At 40.9% G+C, this 20,753-nt stretch overlaps 2 protein-coding genes across 2 annotated transcripts in view; both read right to left on the bottom strand.

Annotated features, from left to right (window-relative positions):
- NR2C2 (nuclear receptor subfamily 2 group C member 2) overlaps positions 1-12,781 on the bottom strand; it is a 28,611-nt gene extending 15,830 nt beyond the window's left edge. The window contains 6 exon segments of the mRNA XM_066327114.1: positions 947-1,126; positions 2,143-2,245; positions 3,447-3,647; positions 4,497-4,607; positions 9,200-9,265; positions 12,444-12,781. Coding sequence (XP_066183211.1) covers positions 947-1,126; positions 2,143-2,245; positions 3,447-3,647; positions 4,497-4,607; positions 9,200-9,241 — 637 coding nt within the window. The 5' untranslated portion in view covers positions 9,242-9,265; positions 12,444-12,781.
- Positions 12,782-18,033: 5,252 nt separating this feature from the next.
- The window catches only part of FGD5 (FYVE, RhoGEF and PH domain containing 5), a 73,577-nt gene continuing 70,857 nt past the window's right edge, over positions 18,034-20,753 (bottom strand). The window contains exons 20-21 of the mRNA XM_066327099.1: positions 20,326-20,474; positions 18,034-19,588 (exon numbers count right to left, since the gene is read on the bottom strand). Of these exons, the coding sequence (XP_066183196.1) occupies positions 19,552-19,588; positions 20,326-20,474 (186 nt within the window). The 3' untranslated portion in view covers positions 18,034-19,551. The remainder of the gene's footprint in view (positions 19,589-20,325; positions 20,475-20,753) is intronic.

The raw sequence follows: 20,753 nt of genomic DNA, 5'->3' as shown, positions 1-20,753 counted from the left end.
AATATTGTTACTATTAGCAAAACTTAGGGGCTTAAAAGTTGTCATATCAAATTTATCGGCTTGGTGAATACATATTAATTAACCAGAAGCCAAAGCCAGTGAAGTCAGTAATATATACCCTAATCATTTCCAGTTAAGAAAGGTTTACTTTCTGGAATTGCAGCAGTTTTCTTGTACTAACTTCTCATCTTATATCCAGCACATTGTGTGACCCCTCCATCACAACGGGTCTGGAGTTTCAGAGTTGAAATACAACAGTTATGTCCCTATTTACAGCTTAAAGTTCTGCCACCCTTGAACTCAGTGGTTGGAACTTACCCTGCTTAGATCACGAAACAACCTTTTGTGTTGTTTTGTGATCTTAAGCTACATAGTGCTAAATTGAAGAACAGCTGATATAAACTGAAAACAAAAATATATTGAAGCAAGTCTTTGGCTGCTAGCACTGGAAATGTATGAAGTACTGCACACAAACATGAAGGCATAATTTAAAACATATGACAGTTTATACAATTCTCATAAACACTGATTATCAAATTAACATAAAATTTAAAAAGGGGGAAAAACACTTTCTATCACAGGTTGAAAAAGCCACAAAAATAAACTGGAAGGAGAGTAGATTCTCAAAACAGAATATCAGACTCAGATTCATGTCAATTCATGTAAAATATTTTCTGTTATAAACATACACTGTGTTTGGGACATGCATTCTAAGTGAGGCAGTAACTGGGCTCCTCAAAGACAACAGTACTTGGAGACACAGTTCAAAACAAACCACTGCTGCACTTCAGACATAAAATGGTGATGAAAAAGGTGCACTGGATGCTGCCAAAAGTTGTTCCCTTCAAGCAGCATACACCAAAACAGAGAGAACACACTAACAAGTGGTACTCCACATAATTGTTATTTGGTAGGCACAATATCACATTGAGTACTTAACACTCACATTCCATTTTCATGCCCATCTCTAGACATTTCTTAAGCCTACAAAACTGGCATCGATTCCGATGGTGTTTATTGATGATACAGTCTTGGTTGCTACGACAACTGTAGGTCAAATTCTTCCTTACACTCCTTTTAAAGAAACCTTTGCATCCCTCACAACTGACAGCACCATAGTGACGACCTAGAAAACATATATATTGTTATCAGTTGGAAATTACTTATATTTTAGTATAGAAATATTCATTTTAAGCAAATAAAACACTGTAAGTCATCCTTTATATTTGTGCCAACATTTTGGACCATGAAAGCATTACTACAGTCTCATGATATTTCTGGTTTACCTATTGTCAGGTGTTTTGGTGACAGAGTGGAGAGAAGAAAGGAAGGCTCAGCCTATTTCTGAATGTGCAGTTGATGAAAGTGTAGTTCCCATTCTTCATAAGTACAGATACAATTCTATCTGCTGTTACAGACTATAGAATATATTTAGAGAACATACTGGCTAAGAGTTCAAGTAATTTCAGAAAACAAGTAATTTTGCACCAAAATTTAAAATGCAATCTTCATTTAAATTTACTGTCCATATTAATTCTGATATTGTTTAAATCACATAAACACTTAGAGAAATAAAAGAAAGAGACAGAAGAGTGTCTTGTCTCTAGGATGAAAGCACAGAACACACTCTTGACTAATATAAAAATTTTATTTTAAGACTCCTTGTTACTGCATGGGTCTGAAACACTGAGGATTCACACGATCTCTGCTTGACTTGTTTTGTGACAGTAGAAGAACAAAACCTACCAGGAAGGGTTAAGTTTGTTACATAGCACTAAGAAGTAGTTAAGCATTTTTAGGTGGCATGTTTATTTCATGGTTGCGCAGCACTGTGGGGAACTTGACTAGATGTTTCAAGTAGTCTTTTTCAATTCCCAAGAGCCATTTAATCATTATTTTATCTTTCAGCCAATTTATCATATGCTTCAGTTCAAGGAAAAAACCTAATATTCTTCCAAGCAGAGTTCAGCTATTTTTTGTGTATAGATACAGAGTATGTTATATTTTTCCATTTAAAAACTCAATTTCTTCTGCCACGAGCATAACTAAAACCAGTTAAAGCACATGAAAAATCATCTCTTCATCCCAGTCATCCTTTCAAGCAAATTTCCTCAATACCACTTCATACATAGGCTTCCTTACCTGATGCTTTATCACCACAGACTACACAATATTCTACTACCTGGGGCCGCTGAACATCAGTTTTTCCTAGCAGTCGTTCCACTGAAGCAGAGTCTGTCACTATCTAAAACAAAATTCCAGAACAAAAAAAAAAAAAAATTAGTCAGATAACAAGGTAAGGAGCTTTGCCTATAGAAAAGATTGGTGTATCAGCTAAGAAGAGGGAACTGAATTTATGAATAAGTATATGAATAAGTATGACATATGGAATGAAATCAGTAGTATGAAATGCTATTTAATGAGAGTTCTTACTGACAATAGTGAGACTTTTGAAACAGTCATATCAAAACAAATTACAAATAAAACTGCTAGCTTTGCTTAGTACAAATGTTTCCTCATTTGTGCAATCAACATTTTTCCTCCCAGTATTTTTCCCTTCTTGCAAATACTCTCAAGCAGCTGCTGTATTTTAGCTAAAGACAGTTGCTGTCCAGACGCTGTTCCCATCTATCTCTTCTCTGGTATTAGAGATGTATAGTTCAGAAGGAATAGCCTGGAGCTCAGATCGACCACAGAAACAGTTTCGCTTCCAAAGGCCTTGGATTTAAAAACTTCTGTTCTGAACATTGCATTTAACAAAAAAAATTAAAAAAACCTCAACCCCTTTCTAATTTCAGATATCCTATTTAGTATGGAAAAATGAATTTTAGAAGACTGTTAATGCCATTTTTTAAATATTTATGTAAAAATTACTCTTCTTCCTGTAAAATATTCTCTATTGTAACAGTAACAAGAAGGACCAGGCATATTTTCTTTTGTTTTATTCTTTAGGACTGCTAGGAAGAAATCTGAAATTTCACGAGGTAGATTATTGTTTACGTCATTGGCTTTGCAAAGCTCCTGTTCATGTCGATTATGCTGCAGGCCCACAAAAAAACATAACAGAGCTTTATCACAATGTCTTGATACTAATGTAAAGTATGAATTCATGTAAATTCTCTCAGGTGAGCTGTATTGCTGTATATCTGTGAATCTTGAGCAGACTGAGAAATCCTGGCACTTCTCACAAGCACTGTCTTAAGTACTCACTTATGTCTTTGGAACATGAATGAGAGCATGTGACAAGGGATGATGAGTGTAATGGAATACATGAGGTAGGTGAAGACTGAAGGATTTATGATTGAACAATGAAGCCTAAAATTAGTATGTCTGATCCATGTCATGAGAAAACTACTGCAATTGGTCTTAAAGCAATGTAGGCTTAATTTAGAAATGAAAAAAATGAAAACGAAAATTCCATGGTTTATCTAATTTACTGTATTTACCTGAATTCTGCCTGGTACAATGTTGTCTGTGGTGGTAAAGATAAGCTGCTTGGCATTAGATGTCTCAGGTGCTGCCAAAATCACCTTTCCTGCACCAGTTCCATCTGGACTAGCTAAAATGAACTGTTGCTTTGGAGATACAGCTGAGTCCACTGCTGTCACTATTTGAATTTTCTGACCTGTTTGCTGATCTGTCACAATCTGTAAAACATTGAAGAAATTCATGATCACAGTAAATTTTATGTTTTAAAACTTTTCACTCCATCTCAGAATTATATCAGTGAAAAATTACAAAGAAGCTCTCTCCAATTTTTCTTTATAAATGGCACCAAGGAGATGTTCTCCAGTTAACATTTACATATGCATTTTTTTACCTACATATTTTATGCAAGATGTTACTCCCTAAAGTTAACAACAAAAGATGGAATCAGGCAGCCTTACTGTCTCACATGCCAATTCTCATGATTCTCTTATAATGGCAGGTTTCTGTTTCTGATAGAGTTCTCTGGTAGCATGATCTCTATTTTGCCTGGTAACCATATCAATATGCACTAGTATTTCATTAAAATTTAATAAGTCCTATATAATTTGCCATTGAATACATTCTGATACATTAATGACATCTTTTTATTATCTACCAGCAACAAAGACCCACTGTGCAGCATTCCCAAAGGCCAACTTTGTGCTAAACAGATTAATCTCCTACTGGCTCCTAAGTAAGTGGGACGAGGAATGCACTTGGAGATGATCTCAGATTTTGTTGACAATATCTCACACTTTGCTGTGGCAAGAGCTCAGGAGATTTGCTTATGTAGGCGAGGTTTAACCTGTGTAAATACTCCACACTGGCTAACAATTATATACAGCCATCTGGTCAACACCAATAAATACTGAGGGAGAAAGAAATTTCAGTTTTCACTAAAAATTGTCTGTTCTCACAAGACTTAAAGGAAGTATTCCATAGTCTTTAGCATGCTTTTGTATAAAGCTAAGTGGGAGGAGGAGAAAAAAAGAAAAGATGTGACAGTTGGTTAATTAATGGATTTTTACCTGAATGCGTTGTGGTGAAGCTACAGAGGAGTCTGTGGAAATTATCTGGATACGCTGGGAAGGGCTGGTCATCACTGGAGATTCAGATAGCGAAGTCTGAACAGTCGGACCCTGTAAATAACATATACAATTTTAATTCACTGCTAAGATATTGAACACTTTAAAAAATACCTATATTTATTAGAAAATCAGCTAGTCCTATAGTTTAGAATCTAAATTTACTGGAAATGTTACAGTCATTTGACCAACTTGGATTGGCTTTCAATGAATTATCAGAATATCTTCTTTTTCTGGAAATGGAGTGAACCTGACAAAACCAAACCACCGCTACCACCACCACTCTGCTCAATGGATAAGCTTTGTATGATCCCTTTAGCTTACTGAAATGCAGAAATACTTTTTTCAACTTTCATTTATACACTTGTCTCATTTTTCGCTTCTATAAAAATAAAATACATCATATATAAATAATGTAAAATTATAAGTAGCTGCCCTTTTAATAATTTCGAAGTACTTCTGAATGACAGAGATTAACTTAGGCACTACTTCTGAATACTGTTGTTTCTTGTCCTGTTCCATACCTTTCTAGACTGTACTATAGACTTTCTAGACTTTAATATAATGTAAATTTAGTTTGGGATACTTAGCCAGAAAAACACCCCTTGCAAAGCTGTTTTCCGAGCAAAAATGTTAAATGTTGAATTAAACATACAAGATTACACTTAGATTGCATATTGGGAAGAATTTTTTCCCTGGGAGGGTGGTGATGCCCTGGCACAGGGTGTTCCGAGAAGCTGTGGCTGCCCCTGGATCCCTGGAAGTGTCCAAGGCCAGGCTGGACAGGGCTTGAAGCAGCCTGGGATAGTGGAAGCTGTCCTTGCCTGTGGCAGGGAATTGGATTAGACAATCTGGAAGGTCTCATCCAACCTGAACCATTCTATGAACCTGTTATCTGCAGTAACGTGTCCTAAACCAGGATGGTCACAAGTTGTTTTTATCAAATCCTCTTTTAAACAATCTTGGAATTATATCAAAATTTGTACAGCTGGACAACAGGGCAGTTTCAATTTTTAGCTTGCTTTGAAAAATCTTTGTTTAATATACAGAAAAGTTCATTTATGACATAAAGAAAGAAAAAACAGTTTGGATAGCAAGGCACATGGACTTTAGTCTCTTTGGGGAAGCAGAGGTACTATAATACACAAGACTTAATGAAACCATGCCATTCTACTCCCCCATTGCCTGTAGCATAAGTAGTCTCACATACTGTAAAAGTATAATCTAAACATACAATCTCCAATTGTCTTTAATACACAGGTCAAAAAAGGTCCATGTTAAATGAGGAAAATAGACAGGAGAGATGTAGAAATAAGAGGTGTCTTCTAATTATTAGACGATTCAAAGTTTTCAGTTGCAGAAAATGAGATACCTAGGTGAGAAAAAAGACTCCCAAAAATCCAGACTCTTAGAGAACACATTTAATTGATGATCTACTTGTCTTCCATGCCAGATTATTAATGAATCTATGCATCCTTTAAAAGGTCTAGATTAGAGCAAGAAGGTCTTGCTCTTAAAACTGTTTTACAGTTTCTCAGTTGTAGAATCCTTAGCCTTCCATTGGTGCATCTTCAAACCTTACACCACAATGTACTGCAAGCAGCTTGGAAATAAAGAATAGTCTATTGTTCCACATTGTTCAAGGTGAAAGACAGACAGACAGCTATAAGGGCCCTGCATGGAAATTCTTTAAACATTTCGGAACTAAACAGCCATGTCTTTTTCTGGGTTTGCAAAGTATGTTCAACCTGAACCCCCTGTGGCACAATTTGAGGCTATTTCCTTTTGTCCCCCACCTGGTTCCACCAGGTGCAAAGATTGAGAAGGTCCCCTCAAGCCTTCTTTTCTCCAGGCCAAACAAATCCAGCTCCCTCGGCCACTCTTCAATTACTGACTCTCCAGACCCTTTTCCATCTCCTTTGCCCTTTTCTGGGCATGCTTCAGCCCCTAGATGTCTTTCTTGCAGTGCAGGGCCCACAACAGACCCCAGGATTTGAGGTATGGCATCACCAGTGGCTGGTTCTGAGTGACAGTGACTACCCCAGTCCTGCTGGCCAGCCATGCTGTTCTTGATCCAAGCCAGACTGCCACTGGCCTTCTTGTGTGCCCTGGGCACACCCAGCTTAAATTCAGCCACTGTCGACCAGCACCTGCAGGCCCTTTCCTGTTGAGGGGCTTTCCAGCCACCCTGCCCAAAGCCTGAAGTCCTGTATGGGCTTGTGCTGACTCAACAGCAGGACTCGTGGCCTTGTTGAACCACACACTGTTGGCCTTGGCCTCAATCCCCTCATCCAGGCCATCCATAAAGATATCAAACTGAACTGGGCCCAAGACTGAGCCCTGAGGAACCGCACTAGTGACTGAGTAGTGGATGTGGCACCACTCCCCACCACTCTCTGGCCCCAGTCATGCAGCCAGTTCTTAACCCAACCAAGATGCACCTGTACAAGTCATGGGCTGCAGCCTCTCTGGGACAGTGCTGGAAGACAGTGTCAAAGGCTTTGCTGGAATACAGGTAGGCACATCCACAGCCTTTCCTTCAGCCACTAGGTGGGTAACCTCATCATAAAATGACATCAGGTTGGTCAGGCAGGACCTGCCTTTGCTAAACCCATGCTGGCTGGGCCTGATCCCTTGGTCCTGTGTGTGCCATGTGATCTCACTTGAGATAATTAATTTCAAATTAGCGAAGTTGAAAGGAAATGTTGCATGACAGTTGCATGACAGTCTGATTTGGTGCTTGGCATCACAGTTCTCAATAAACCCATGCACTACATATGTGGCAATTACATTGAAAAGGTGATGCTGATATAGGTAAAGCTGCTAATATTTGCATTAGGCTATCCGGTTGCAACTTGTCTCATACTTCATAACCTGAAATTCAATGCATGGTCAATGATCCTCTTTTTCCATTTAATTTTCATCAATAAAAATATGATATTCTGAAAAAATCGCTCATTTTTTTTAAGCCAGTGCCAAGTTTGAGTCTACATTTTCTCTAAGATACAGTGAGTACAAATACAGAATTTTAGCATATTTAAAGAAAACTGGTTATGTATTGACCTGTATTAAAAACTATCTGACAGAAGACACATATAGCAGGCAACCAGCCATTCATAAATAAATGACTCAATATTAACATGGTCATAGTATTAATGAATTCCTAACAAGATAATGCTGCTTACAACTCTTTTTCCATGAACTAAGTTTTCATGGTGTTACACAGTGGACAGGCATATCATTTAAGCAGCAGCTGAATACTATAAAGAGATGAAGCCCTCTATTTACCCACCAGGCCAGGAAGAAATCACAGAGCTTCATACACTCTTGAGATGGAGCGATCTCTCCAGTGATACAACCATCACACTATGTTACCACGGTGCATTTCCTGCACGAGGAATTACAAATGTCACATATTTTATGTGCTTTAGAGGTTATTACAGCACCCAACTCCTACCAAAATAGTATAAAGTTTGGCACTATTTCCATTACAAGTTTCTCTTTCCAAGTATATTTGGAAGTGTTTTTAAAAAATGCAGTTTGCCAAATTCATACCTGGTACAGAAAACTAGAGTGAAAAATCTCTTGCTGGTTTTCACTGTGAAACTTAGGATGTTTTTTGAAACTATTCCATATATGTTACTTCCAGGACACTCACAAGGCCATTTTCCATGCTAAAAAGAATGAATTTTCTTTTTTTAAAATGTACTTCTAAGTAGGGAATCTCAAATCCACTTCTAAAAACAGAATTAATCATATTTTTTCTTCTTATATAGGGCTCCTCCTTGAACTAAAAATCTTTTTTAATATAGAGGTGTAATCTTAGCTCAAGAAGTGAAAGAAAACTCCAAACTAATGTCTGAAAAGTGGCCTTATCTACAGAGGTCTCTCAGCCCATTTGCCTTTTCTTATTTAGTAAATTCTTAATTATGTAACCATACCAAAAATCAGAGTAAACTTGAAGGATATTAAACCAAGTAGCTTTAATCAGAGAACAGATCTACTTTATATTTGTCTTAAGTTTGCATAGTGAAACAGATAAATTATTTTCTGTGAGCATGAACACTTGCAGTTTGTGTTTATGAGTTGATTTAAACTTTTCAGCTGTTGCGCATCCAAGCTTTAGTGAATGTGCATCAAGACATCACTTAATATCACTTTAAGTAGTTTTTGTGCTTTTCTTCTTTTAAGAGTAGACACAAAATATAAAACCTGATCTAAGTTAACCACGTTACTGTAAATTCAGTATAGTACATAAGTAAAACAGATAACTTCAAACACTGGTGGATCTAGATTACAATTCAAATTAGCTGCAGAAGCTTTCCATGTCCCAAATAGTCAATTCAATGATCAAATTACAAGAAATTTTTTTGTATTAATTTTTGAAACAATTAATAATACAGGCAAGTTTCTCTATAGCCCATGGTGAACTTCCTACTTGTATTCTTAATATGGGGGCCACCAGAACAAAGTAGTGTGAACAAAACATGTCCCAATTGCACTTGTCTCCAAGCATAAAGCAACACTTTTCTATAAAGATGTTCTGATCTGTTTATGCTTAATTGTAAACAGCAGGGACTCCCTAAAATGTTTTTAATTTCAAAATCTCATATACCAACTGTTGTGATGTATCATCTGTCACTCACCTCAGCCACCTGCTGAGCCAGCACCTCCATATTGGTTGCCATGGTGAAACAAGACCATTAGAGAACCTGTTCGGAAAGATGCCAGCAACTTCCATCAGGCACAAAAGTTCGGGTTTTTTTCTTAGTATTAAAGAAAGCTCTGCTGTGACTTTTTGAAAATTTACAACTCTGCTTGATATATCTGGCAAATAAGATGTCGGGGTCTGTGCCCACACATGCGCACATACACATACACACGTATACGGGACATGCATACTGGAACCATGCTGCTCAAACTGCTGAGGTACAGTTATTCTTTTACTTTATTAAGCCTCTAATATACTATTTCCACTCTGTTATATTAATAGCTTAATATTAAATATATTAAGCTATTAAGTTATTAAGAAGAAATGTTAATTTCTTAAATGAGAAAGGACTAATTTCAAAGTCAATTACTAATGTAGTTTGTGGAATTCACATATGTCAAAGGTGCTTTCCTCAGCTCAGGAAAAAGAAACCTTGCAGTTAAACTGCTTCTACATCACATGCTGAACCAGGGAGCAGCAAGCTAAGAATGCTGTTTGGCACAACATTTTATCAAATCATTCCATCAAACCGCCTTGTTCATCCATATTCTTAAGAGTAATCTTACACAAAAAGGGAAACAAACAGTTACATCTAAAATGTATCTTCCATTATTTAAACTGTTTCTTTATTTTCATGTGATACTATCATCACAATGAGAAAAAATATTAACTGTCTGTAGGTTTATAATAAATTTATCCTACTCTAAGTAACTCCAACTTTAGGGGTTAAAAAAAAGACAAAGAAATCAAAGACAAAGAAACAAGGAAAAAACCACTTCCGAAGTATTTTTAATTGCCATTATTAGGGCCGTGTTTCTTCCAAGGTAAATTTAATTAATTTTTCCAATTAATGCATTCAGTTTTTAATTGTGACTTGCTAATTACAGGGATGGACTGCAAATTCTAATACAGGTGTAGGTAATAAAAAGGCATTCCTGAATGCTGGCTCGTTTGACGTTTCATTGGAAATCTCTGCTTGTAATTGCAAAGCAGTAATTTAATATAAAATTTTAAAAAACAGCAAACAATAGCAACACACTTAAAAATATATGCATGTCTCTAGCACCCATTCAAATGTGGCTTGTACAAAGCTAACGTTAAATATGTCAAAATTCATTACGGTAAAAAGATTCCCTTACACTGTAACAAATGTGAAAGTAATTTTGTATATGTCAAGAAAAGATTAATTGTAACAATGCATAATAAAAGTTGAGACATCCCCATGGAAATTGTATTTATGCTAGTTTCTCCTACAGCTTGTCATTATTTTATTGAAGTATTGCACTTGATTAAGACTATGGACTATCTGCACCAAACCCAGCTTGTAGGTGATTTCTCAGTTGTTTGGTGCTTCCTTTTCAGTGTTTCCTTTTATTTTTTTTTCATATTCAGCAAGCGGCCCGAGAAGCATAACCATATGCTCATAACATGCTGTTTTCTCAGCGCTTTATGATGACAGAAGCCCTGCAGATGAGATACTTTGTTCATAACAGTACCTTTCCGAGATGCAAAACACAACTGTTTGCTGTAGAATTACTCTGACAGCTTTGCTGTTGGTGGTGTTATCAGCACGGCTTTTTGTACTTTTAGCCTTCACAAAAGAACCTTAAGCTGAGGCTATCTGATCAAATCCAGCTGAAGCACTGAGACCATACACAGCCATGCCATGCTTCTTAATGGTGTCAGCTCCCAGAAGGCAAAATCAGCCTCCTAGCAAGAGTTTGTAAGGCAACACTTCTGAGCAACGGTTTGTAAGGCAACCCCAACAAAACCCCCCCAAACAAACACACACAAGAGGTGAAACTTAAAGACTAGGAAGAGGCACCTTGAGCACCTGGAAATTATTTTCAGAGTAACAGGGTGGCAGCTCGCTCAGTATATGCTGACCAAAACATAGTGTGAAATCACTAATCTTTCCCTAAGCTGCAGTGAAACCTCAGAAGCAAGTCATAAATTCCACTTGGGAGGTTCTAAAAGTATGGTCCTACTGACAAGACATGACAAAAGGCCGAATTCACACTTATTAAATTTGGTTCTTTTGTCTTAATGAAACGAGGTTCTTTACGCTGTGAGCTCGACTCGGCTACACCGAGCGGCCTCCAGCAGGCTGCCACCGGCGGGACGAGCGGGGAGCGGGCCCGGCGCTGCCGACAGCCTCCGGTGCATTGTTCCGGCGGCAGGAAGCCGGCCCACGGCCGGGCACCGCGGGCGGCGTCGGCGGCGCTCCCATCCCGGCCAGGCCGCAGCCCCATTGGCTGGGCCGCCCGCGCCGCCCGCCCTCATTGGCTGCGCCACGCCCCGTCCGCTGCTGAAGGTTCTCCGGCAGCTCCCGCCCCGCGCGCCCCCGAGCCACGCCCCCGAGCCGCCCCCAGGCGCGACCAATGACCTCATGACAGGCGCGGCGATGCCCCCGCAGAGCGCCCATTGGCCGAACCGCCCGCTTGTAATGGTGGCGGTGCCGCCCCTCCAGCAGAGGTAGAGCCCCCCGGGGATTCGTAGAGCACAAGATGGCGGCGCTGGCCGTCCGCCAGGGCCCAGGCGGGGCTGCTGCCGCCGCCATTAGGCCCCTTCCCCTCCCCTCCGGTATACGCTTGTGTCCGCCTAGAGGAGGCCCAGGCATGGCAGTGAGGAAGCGGACGGTAAGATGGCGGCGGTCTCAGCCCCGTATGCAAAGTACCCGCCGCCCCCTCCCCTCCGCCCTCCCGGTGGCAAAGGTAAAAGGGTCGGGTTCAAGCCGCCGCCTCCGCCCGCTCAGACTCCATCTTCTGTCTCTCTGTGTGTCCCGCGCTTGTCATCGCCGCGACCATCGATCGCCCTACACCCCTTGGCCAGCAGACTTTGCTCACCGCGACCGGACCAGCTCCGACCTCAGCCGGCCCAGGCTGCAACCAGCGGCTCCGGCACAGGACTGCCCCGCCGATCGACCCGGCACGCCACAATGGTCGTTTCCTCTCTCTCCAGGAGCTGTAGACCAGGCCAGACCACGGCCGGTGCTCGCTTACCAGCCAAATAGCGGAGCCATGCAATCCCCCTCCCCTAAACCCACCGTCACCCCACCCCTCCCCTCGCGGGGGTGTCCAGAGTAAGACCCGCTGCCGCCTCCCCGCGCCCCCTCCCTCGTCCTGGACCCCACGAAACAAACCCACCGGGCCGCTTCAATTTTAAAAAATGTTTTTTACCTCAGGAATGGGCGCCAAAGGTGCGGTGACGGTGACCGGACCGGGCCCGGGCAGGCCGGTGCCCAGCAGCGGCCCTCCCTCCCCCCGCGGGGGCGGCAAGGGGCTGTGGGGCCCGCGGAGGGGAGGGGGCCGGGGCTGTGTTGGGGTCGGGGGTGTTTTGTTGTGTGTGCCGTGCCCTGTGACAGGTCAGAGTTCGTGACCCCGCCGCCGCCGCCCGGGAGCGCGTCCCCGCTTCCTCTTGCAGCGCCCGCCCGGCCGCGGCCCCTCCATCCCCCGCGGGGCGGGGCCGGCGGCGGGGAGGGGCTACCGGGCTACCTGGGCCTCCCGGGCCCCGCGCCGCTCCGGCCGGCCCGGGGGACTGCCGCCCGGGGCCTGGCCTCTGGGGCGCGGACGGCAAGGTGCCTTCACCGCCTTTGTCCCTCTCGCTCGGGAGGCTCCTCAGGAGCCGGAAGCCCGAGGTAGTGGATTGGCAGTGGCTATCCAGTGCACCGGTGGTATTGATGTTTCAGGTGTACCTTGCTTCTCGTTGAAGATGCATTCAGAGGTGGGCTTACAGTTCAGCAGACTCTCACAAACACCACCGCCGGACCGTCGAGTTTTTATTTGATTTTGTAAAGTCGATGTTATTCGTTAGAGCTCCTATGGCAAAGCTAGCTGTGAGACATGTTGTGCCTCCAAACACACTATGGTAGGCACTAAATAGGTTTGGTTGCAGCTGAGGTAGTTCACCACCTTTTCAGGGCTTGTCTTCTCACGGGATATCAGATGTCCATCCCCTGTCAAAACTAGCTATTTCTTAATATACTCTTATCGAAACGTTCTTAATGATTCTAGTAGGTTTCCCTTGAATCTAGTATTTGTTACAGAAGGATCAGTTAGATGAAAAGTAAAACTAAAAGAGGTGGTAACACCTCAAAGAAAACGTATAGAAGAAATAGCAGTTGAATGCAACAGTCGCATAAACAAGACGTGCTGTTGACTGAATAGTTACATGGTCAGTATACTGATTTGGAATTGGTTTTGGAGGGTTGTTTCTAGTTTTCTTCTTAGAACTGGCTCTTTGGGGTAAGGGTATGAGAAGTGTACTAGACCTATGAATTACATACTTTCACAGAACAGGAATTAGTAAAGCATGTAATGTGCAGATGTGTTTGCAATACATCAATAAAGGAAAATGTTTCAAAAATGTCTTGGATGTTCACTGCTGTAATGTTAAATACATGAGGAATCTTCAAATTCTCAAAACATGGACATCTGCATACCTGTAGACACAGATTTTTCTTTTAACTTCATAAAATATGCTATAAAAGTGTGACCAAATGAAAGGAAAATGGAAAATGCTAAAAAGCCAAATATGAATAGCTGCTTTCCCCCTTCAGTGTTTCCTGACGGGTAAGTTGAGGAAAGGTTTAGAAGGTAGGAGGGTTTGTCTCCTCCTTCCTTGTTTCTGCCAAGAGGAGAAAACTCACAGTAAAACTGCTGCAAAGCTTTGGTGGAGAGCAATCATGCTTGCTGTACAGCTCCACCACGCGTGTTAAGATTGAGGAAAGCCACATTAACATTGTGACAAATTTCACCGTGCTTTTTGCAACAATTTCAATAAAGCATAGAACTACAATGTATGCCCTGAACTTATTTAATAAGCAGGATTGTATTAGATAATGCTGAAATTTGATAAATTATATGCACAGACATATAAAGGAGCATTAGTAAAAACTGGGTTTTGGCCTTAGCTATGACTGGAGAGTAATGAATAGAAGATTCTAGAGGTGAAAAACATCAAAGAGAACTGAGATTACAAGTAAAGGTTAATAACTAGACTGGCAGCAAAGAAAATAATTATATCTATCTACCACACTGTGGTGAGCTGACCATGAATTGCAGCCACATGATAACCCGGTCACTCACTTTCCCCTCCTCCTTCATAGTAGGATGCAGAGAAAATCATGTGAAAAAAGCTCATAGGTCAAGATAAAGTCAGAGAGATCACTTAAAAATTACCGTCTTGGGCAAAATGGACTTGGGGAAAATTTATTTAACTGCCAGTTAAAATGGATGTGGATAGTGAAAAAAACAAAAATTAAAATACCACCTTCTCTAGCCACCACTTTCTGCCAAGTATAGTTTCGCTCCCTCTCCCCCCGGCCCTCGGGGGATGCGGGATTCTGGCCAGTACACACCAGCTCCCGCTTGCCCTTCTGCTCCTCACAGGCGGCTCCTGTCCTCATTCCGCAGGTCCTGCCGGGAGCGCGAGCTGCACCGAGGGCTGCCGTCCTCCCGGGACCAGGAGCTGCTCTCCTCCCGGGACCAGGAGCTGCTATCCTCAGGGCTGCTCTCCTCCCGGGACAGTGGGCTGCTATCCTCCCGGGGCAATGGGCTGCTATCCTCAGGGCTGCTCTCCTCCCGGGGCAATGGGCTGCTATCCTCAGGGCTGCTCTCCTCCCGGGACAGTGGGCTGCTCTCCTCCCGGGGCAATGGGCTGCTATCCTCAGGGTTGCTCTCCTCCCGGGACCAGGAGCTGCTCTCCTCCCGGGGCAATGGGCTGGTATCCTCAGGGCTGCTCTCCTCCTGGGACCAGGAGCTCCTATCCTCAGGCTGCTCCCCTTACGGAGCACCGGCTGGCCCGAGGGCGCTTCTCCCCGGGCTGCAGTTCCTGCCTGGAAAGAGTGAACTGCTCCCAGCCTCAGCTGAGAAAGATTTTCGTGGTGGTCAATTTCAAACGCACCTGCTGATAACAAGTACGTATTAGCTCCTCCTGTTACGTGGGATAGTTGCCTCAGAAGAAGAAACGTGCTACGAAGTTGCCACGCAAAAGCGAAGGGAAGAGACCCTGTGGAAATTACTCCCTGCCCATGAAAACAGATTGAATTCCCTACGGAACAGAGGTAAGAATGCGCGTACTTGCGGGGATGGAAGGAGGGCCTAGGTATGGAAGGAGAGAACCTCTGCAATTAATGTGTGGGCTGCAAGAGGCCAAAGTGCTCTCTCTGGCCGTGGTGGTGGCAGTAGAAGTATGTAATGAACTGAGAGGTGTCAAAATGTGATGATTGCCAAGTAGTATAAAATACAAATAGGATTTGAGGTTATTCGTATATTTTGAATGTTTGGGATAGATAGTATTGTGGAACTCGGTTCTTTGGGTTTTTTAAAGTTCTCATTTCAGTTGCTTAAATTTTTCTGGGAAATTTCAAGGTAAATTGTCAGAGTAGAGCCAATGCAGAAATCAACAATTACGAGTTACTCAGGCTGAAAAATCACACTGCTTTTAATGCAAAGAAGTTTGTATGTTACTGTTGGAGGTTAGATTTGTCTCTTTCACGTACAGAATTTTTTTCCCATAAGTTGCTAGGCGACTAACTACTGGGTATTTATGGGTGCTTGACTAAAACGCACAGTGGCCAAATGTCGGGAGGGGGAAGATTACGTGAGGTTTTGGGACAGGTAGAGGGGCGAGAGGCACCTACTGTCTTGCTTTTGGCATCGGAGGAGGGACGGTCAGGCTGTTTGCTGGCTGCGGGAGGAGCTCATTGTCACCACCAAGTCGGGTCCTGGGAAATCTACCATCTGCTCGCGTGCCCAGGAATTCTGAGCTCCTGCGCCTGCCCTGCTGGAGCTGGGCCGGCCCTGTCTCGCCGTCGCTGCTCCTTTGGCAATGCTCTTTTTGCTGTGGTTAGGCCCTGCACCACTCTGCCCTGCCGGGACACCCTGCCCCTTCCAGCTGCCAGCCCCGAACTTTCCACGGTTCCAGCCTGGTGCTCTCAGAGTGCTGCAGTGGCACCGACATCCAATTGCCCCAGGTTTTTTGTGAAGCAAAGCCCCTTGAGGTTACTGGTTCTGTTTTGTTGTTAATGCAGTAGTTGTTGTTTGTTTTGCTTTGTTATACATACTAGTAATGAACTGTTATTCCTATTCCCATATCTTTGCCTGAAATTGCCTAATTGCAAAATTATAATAATTTGGAAGGATATTGTTTCTTTCACCTTCACAAGCAGTGATATTCACTAAATGTTACAGCCAACATAGTTCTTACTGCTTTTGTATCAAAGTGGCATGCAAACAGGAAAGCCTGGTTGGTATTCACAACTGTGTGGTAAAAGCAGTCGAGAATCAGCTCAGGAAGGGTAGCACACCAAGGTCTTTACCTGCAGTGCTTGTGTTAGTGGTATAGGATCTTGTCATGTTGGTATTCTCCATCTCCAAGTGACTTGTACTTTGATTTGGGAGAAAAAATTAATAACTATTTAAAAAACAGAAATTAAGTAGGAATATGCCATAAAAGAGGTCTAAATATTATTTGTAAACAATAACTAATAACCTTAATGCTTTTTAATAGATCAGTTAATAAACAGAAAAACTCTGAAACAACAGATGGGAGAAGCTTGAATCCCAGGTGTTGGAGGAGCAGCTTGAACATTGTGACTTACTACTAATTTTTTTTATAGTATTTGTGAAGATATAGAACAAAGTTTTTGTTTTGAAGTGGTATTGCTTAGCTATAAATTAGTAAAAAAAAGTTGTGAAAATAAATGTCAGGTAGTAAACTGAGTATATGCCTCTATTTTAAGATATTAGCATTTTCTAAAAGACAATTACGTGGGTAACTCTGAAAATTTCTGGCTCTGGTACTTTGCGTTGCTCAAATCCAGCTAACAGTAGGACTGAAATTGTGAGAACGTTTTCTTTTCTTTCTATGCTGCATTGAGACCATTTGTATCTGTAACTGAAGTCAAGATGAAGTAAAGTAGGTGGGCTTTACAGAAGATAAATCAGTGTGACTGAAACACGTCATCATACCAATTAGGTCTAAATCCTGTTTCTACCAGAAGGCCTCCAGTACCATCTTCTGATTTCATGCTCTTTCTTAGTTTGTCAGAGAACTGTGTCTGTTAACAGTAACTGGAACTGCAAAGCTGGAATCTAATAGGGTAATAATGGTGTAAAGGAAAAGCCTGTAGAACTGCATTTATGTTTTGCTTTTTTATTTTTCTACATTAATTAAACCAATGTTTAATAGCACTGTATCTTATTTTTTACAACAAAATATTTTCATGTTCATTTCCTGCTTCTAACTGAAAGCTTCATACAAGTCACTAAATGTCAGCACCTAAATCTTCATAGTACTGTCATTCTGTAGTGCAGTTTTGTTTTGTTTCAGACCATGGTTAGAGATCTTGCCCTGTATTCAGTGTTGTCTTATTTTTCTTGTCAGTGCAAAATATTTTCAAGGGAGGATAAACATTTGCAGTGCATTGGTAGCAAGGCCATAGCTCTTACATGAAACAAAGAGTTAAGCTTGCTGTTCATCCATTAACTAAAGACTACAAAAGTTTTATTTTTCTCATTTTTGGTTTCTGTTTGCACATGATATATATGCTTAATGGAATGGTCAGATTCAGATGTATGACACCCCCACCCCCCCAAAAGGACATTTTCATTTAGTGGTAGATGGTAGATTTGTTTCTTTAAGCTTGCCTACCTTACCATAATAAACCTTTAAAAATATGGACAATTCTAAAAAAATTGTTAGGGTCAAAAATTCAGATATCCATTAAGTTTTTTGAAGAAAGGGAAAAAATGAAAGTAACAAAAATTCCCACCAATATAATTTAATGTAGGTAAATTCTTGAGCATGTTATTTTTATACAAAGATATATTTTAATCCTAGATTATCGTTCTGTTCCTCAGTTAAATATTACAACTGAGGAAAAATATTATGACTGAGGACAAAACCACTGTATTGCAATGATTAGAACATCACTTCTCAATCTTCTTTATAAAACCTCCCAAACAAAACACTAAAAAAACCCAGCCCTCAGAAAAACCAAAAAAAGAAAAAAATCTCACAAAACAACCCCACCCTCAAAAAAAATTAAAATAACCCAACAAACCCAAACCAAACAAAACCCCCCACCCCCCAAACTCCAGAGATCTATATCCTCAGCTGGTCTAAAGCACCACAGCATCTTTGAAGTCACACAGACACAGCTGGCTGCTGAGAATCCAGCCCTGGAGATGTAGTGCATGGCAGCAGTCTGACACAGGACAGGTGTGGCCACAGGAGCTCCAAATGACTCCAGCAGAGCAGGTTCAGACAAGTGCATTTCAGCCTACCCAGCATATTTCAAATGCTGTGCTGGTAATGTGCATTAAACTTCTGATAACATTTTTCATAACAAGAACAGCAGAAACAACAGGAATTTTGAAAATAAAGATACAGTATTTAAATAGATGATAAAAATCTTAACACTACTAGGTAGATGTGTTAAATAAAAACTGTCTGTAGGTTTATAATAAATTAAAAAGAACCTTTGAGTTTGAGTCTGAAGTATTTAGTGAGAAGTGATAATTTAGCATCTGGATCTGTAGAGCTACTGGAATGCATTTCAAAGTACAGCAGTGATATGAAACTAAACCTTTAACATAAATTATACAGTGATTTGTGTAAAATTATAAACTGATAGTAAGTAACTATGTTGGATCATAGTCAGTGAAGTGTTGGTAGACCAGGTAAATTGAAAGTGTCACTCTTTCATTTTCTGTGGAAGCAATTCAGCATACACAGGGCATAATATCATGCTGACACCTGTTACTGAATGAGTAATAAATCAGGCCACAGAACTCCTTAGAAACATGAAGAAAATGAAGCTGTAGTTCAATAAAAATGATAAAGTGCTTTAAATGATAAATTTTTGTTTACTGCATTGTTTCTCACATCATGGTAGAAATCAAAACCAACCCAGTGAAATATGATAGTGCTCTGGAGTAAGTAAAACTGAGTCTGTTATTTACTGTAGTCAATATTTCCATGTATTTTCTGGTCTCGATGTTAGACTTAGTTTACTGTGGGATCAGAAGAGAAGCTTATAGTACAGGCTGAACTTGCACAGACATAATGATGACCATAAATATTCTCTTATCTTGAAATTTTCATTTGCAACAATGTGCATGTAAGAAGAAGGAAGAAAAAGAGCAAGTTGGGAACAGTTCAGATCCAGCATGTGTAGCCAGTGGGCCTGAAATACACTGCTCAGTTTTGTAAGTCAGAAGAGGGTTGCTGGAAATGTATAGAAAGCTGAGAAATTATTCCAAGTTCATTGAATGAAAGCTGCTATAATATGGATGCTTCTTCCATGGCTGCAATCCACCTAAAAAGTAGAAGAAAGAAAAATGGTACTTTTTTTCTTTTCTTTTTTTTTTTTTTTTCCTCATTTTATGAAAAATAAGTATTTTAAGAACATAATACCTGAAGAAGACTCAATTTTTCATCTCAGCTCTAACGAGGAACAATAGGTCCGTGATTAAAGCAGAGAGTTGAGTACTGGGACTCTTGCTTTATAGTACAATCTTGACCAGTAATTTATTGTAAAATTTGAAAGACAGTACAAGTGCTTTCTTAGAATAGGAAAGGTGAATCTGGTCAAGTATGATTTAAAGAAAAACCTCCTATAAACACTCATTTCTTTTTCTGCGTGTCTTAGGGTGCTGGATTTTTATTACCAATTTTGTGACTATCTTATTATGTGAAAACAGGAACATTATAATGGGAAATCCAAACAATTATTTGTTGATGAGAAAACTAAGTGGCTAAATTGAACATATAAATTAGAAGGTTTTCTACAGTAATCACTTTTTACGGACTTCTAGCTATGACCCTTGAGGCTCGTTTTATTCTTTGCCTACAGAAGGGAGCAAATTCTCCTTCTTGAAGGAACTGAAAAACACCTGGTGGATTTTTAATGTCAGTCAGGCTAGTCACATGCAGCCTGGCTTAATCAAAATTCTGAAAGCTGTTTGTTTTATCTGTTACAAAAGCATTCTGAAGTGAAGGAGGGGAAAAACTCTACATAAGCTCACTGGCTAATGTGGAACTCTATCCCCATACCTGTGTGCTGAACTGTTATCCTCTGCTCGGAAGCTATAAAAGAGTGTCTGCTTGTGGTAGAGATGAAAAACTGTATCCATGCTTCCTTCCTCCTTTTCTGGGGCAATGGTGAAACCCAACAAAGGTAAACTTTCTGTAGCAACTTTGTCCTGAAAGTGAAGGATTGAACCAAAATTTAGAGAGAAGGCTTGTAACAGTTTGAGGGCTCTTTCTGAAAATCAAATTATACAACCCCTCTGTGACAATTCTGCAAAAGCCGTAGTGTGAATGTTCTGCTGGATGCATGGCTTTTAACTCAAACAGGAGCACTGTCTGTGTGCTGCACATGTTTTATGTAGTCTTGAACACTAGCTCTCAAAGTCTAGTTCTTCATGATCATCCACACGGCCATGAAGGTCAAATCAGCTGTTACTTCAATAGCTGTCTTT

This window comes from Sylvia atricapilla, chromosome 11 (genome assembly GCF_009819655.1).
Source record: "Sylvia atricapilla isolate bSylAtr1 chromosome 11, bSylAtr1.pri, whole genome shotgun sequence".
In the NCBI taxonomy this organism is placed as follows: Eukaryota; Metazoa; Chordata; class Aves; order Passeriformes; family Sylviidae; genus Sylvia; species Sylvia atricapilla.
Note: the sequence above shows the minus strand (reverse complement) of the source record. Positions and strands in the feature narration are given on the sequence as shown.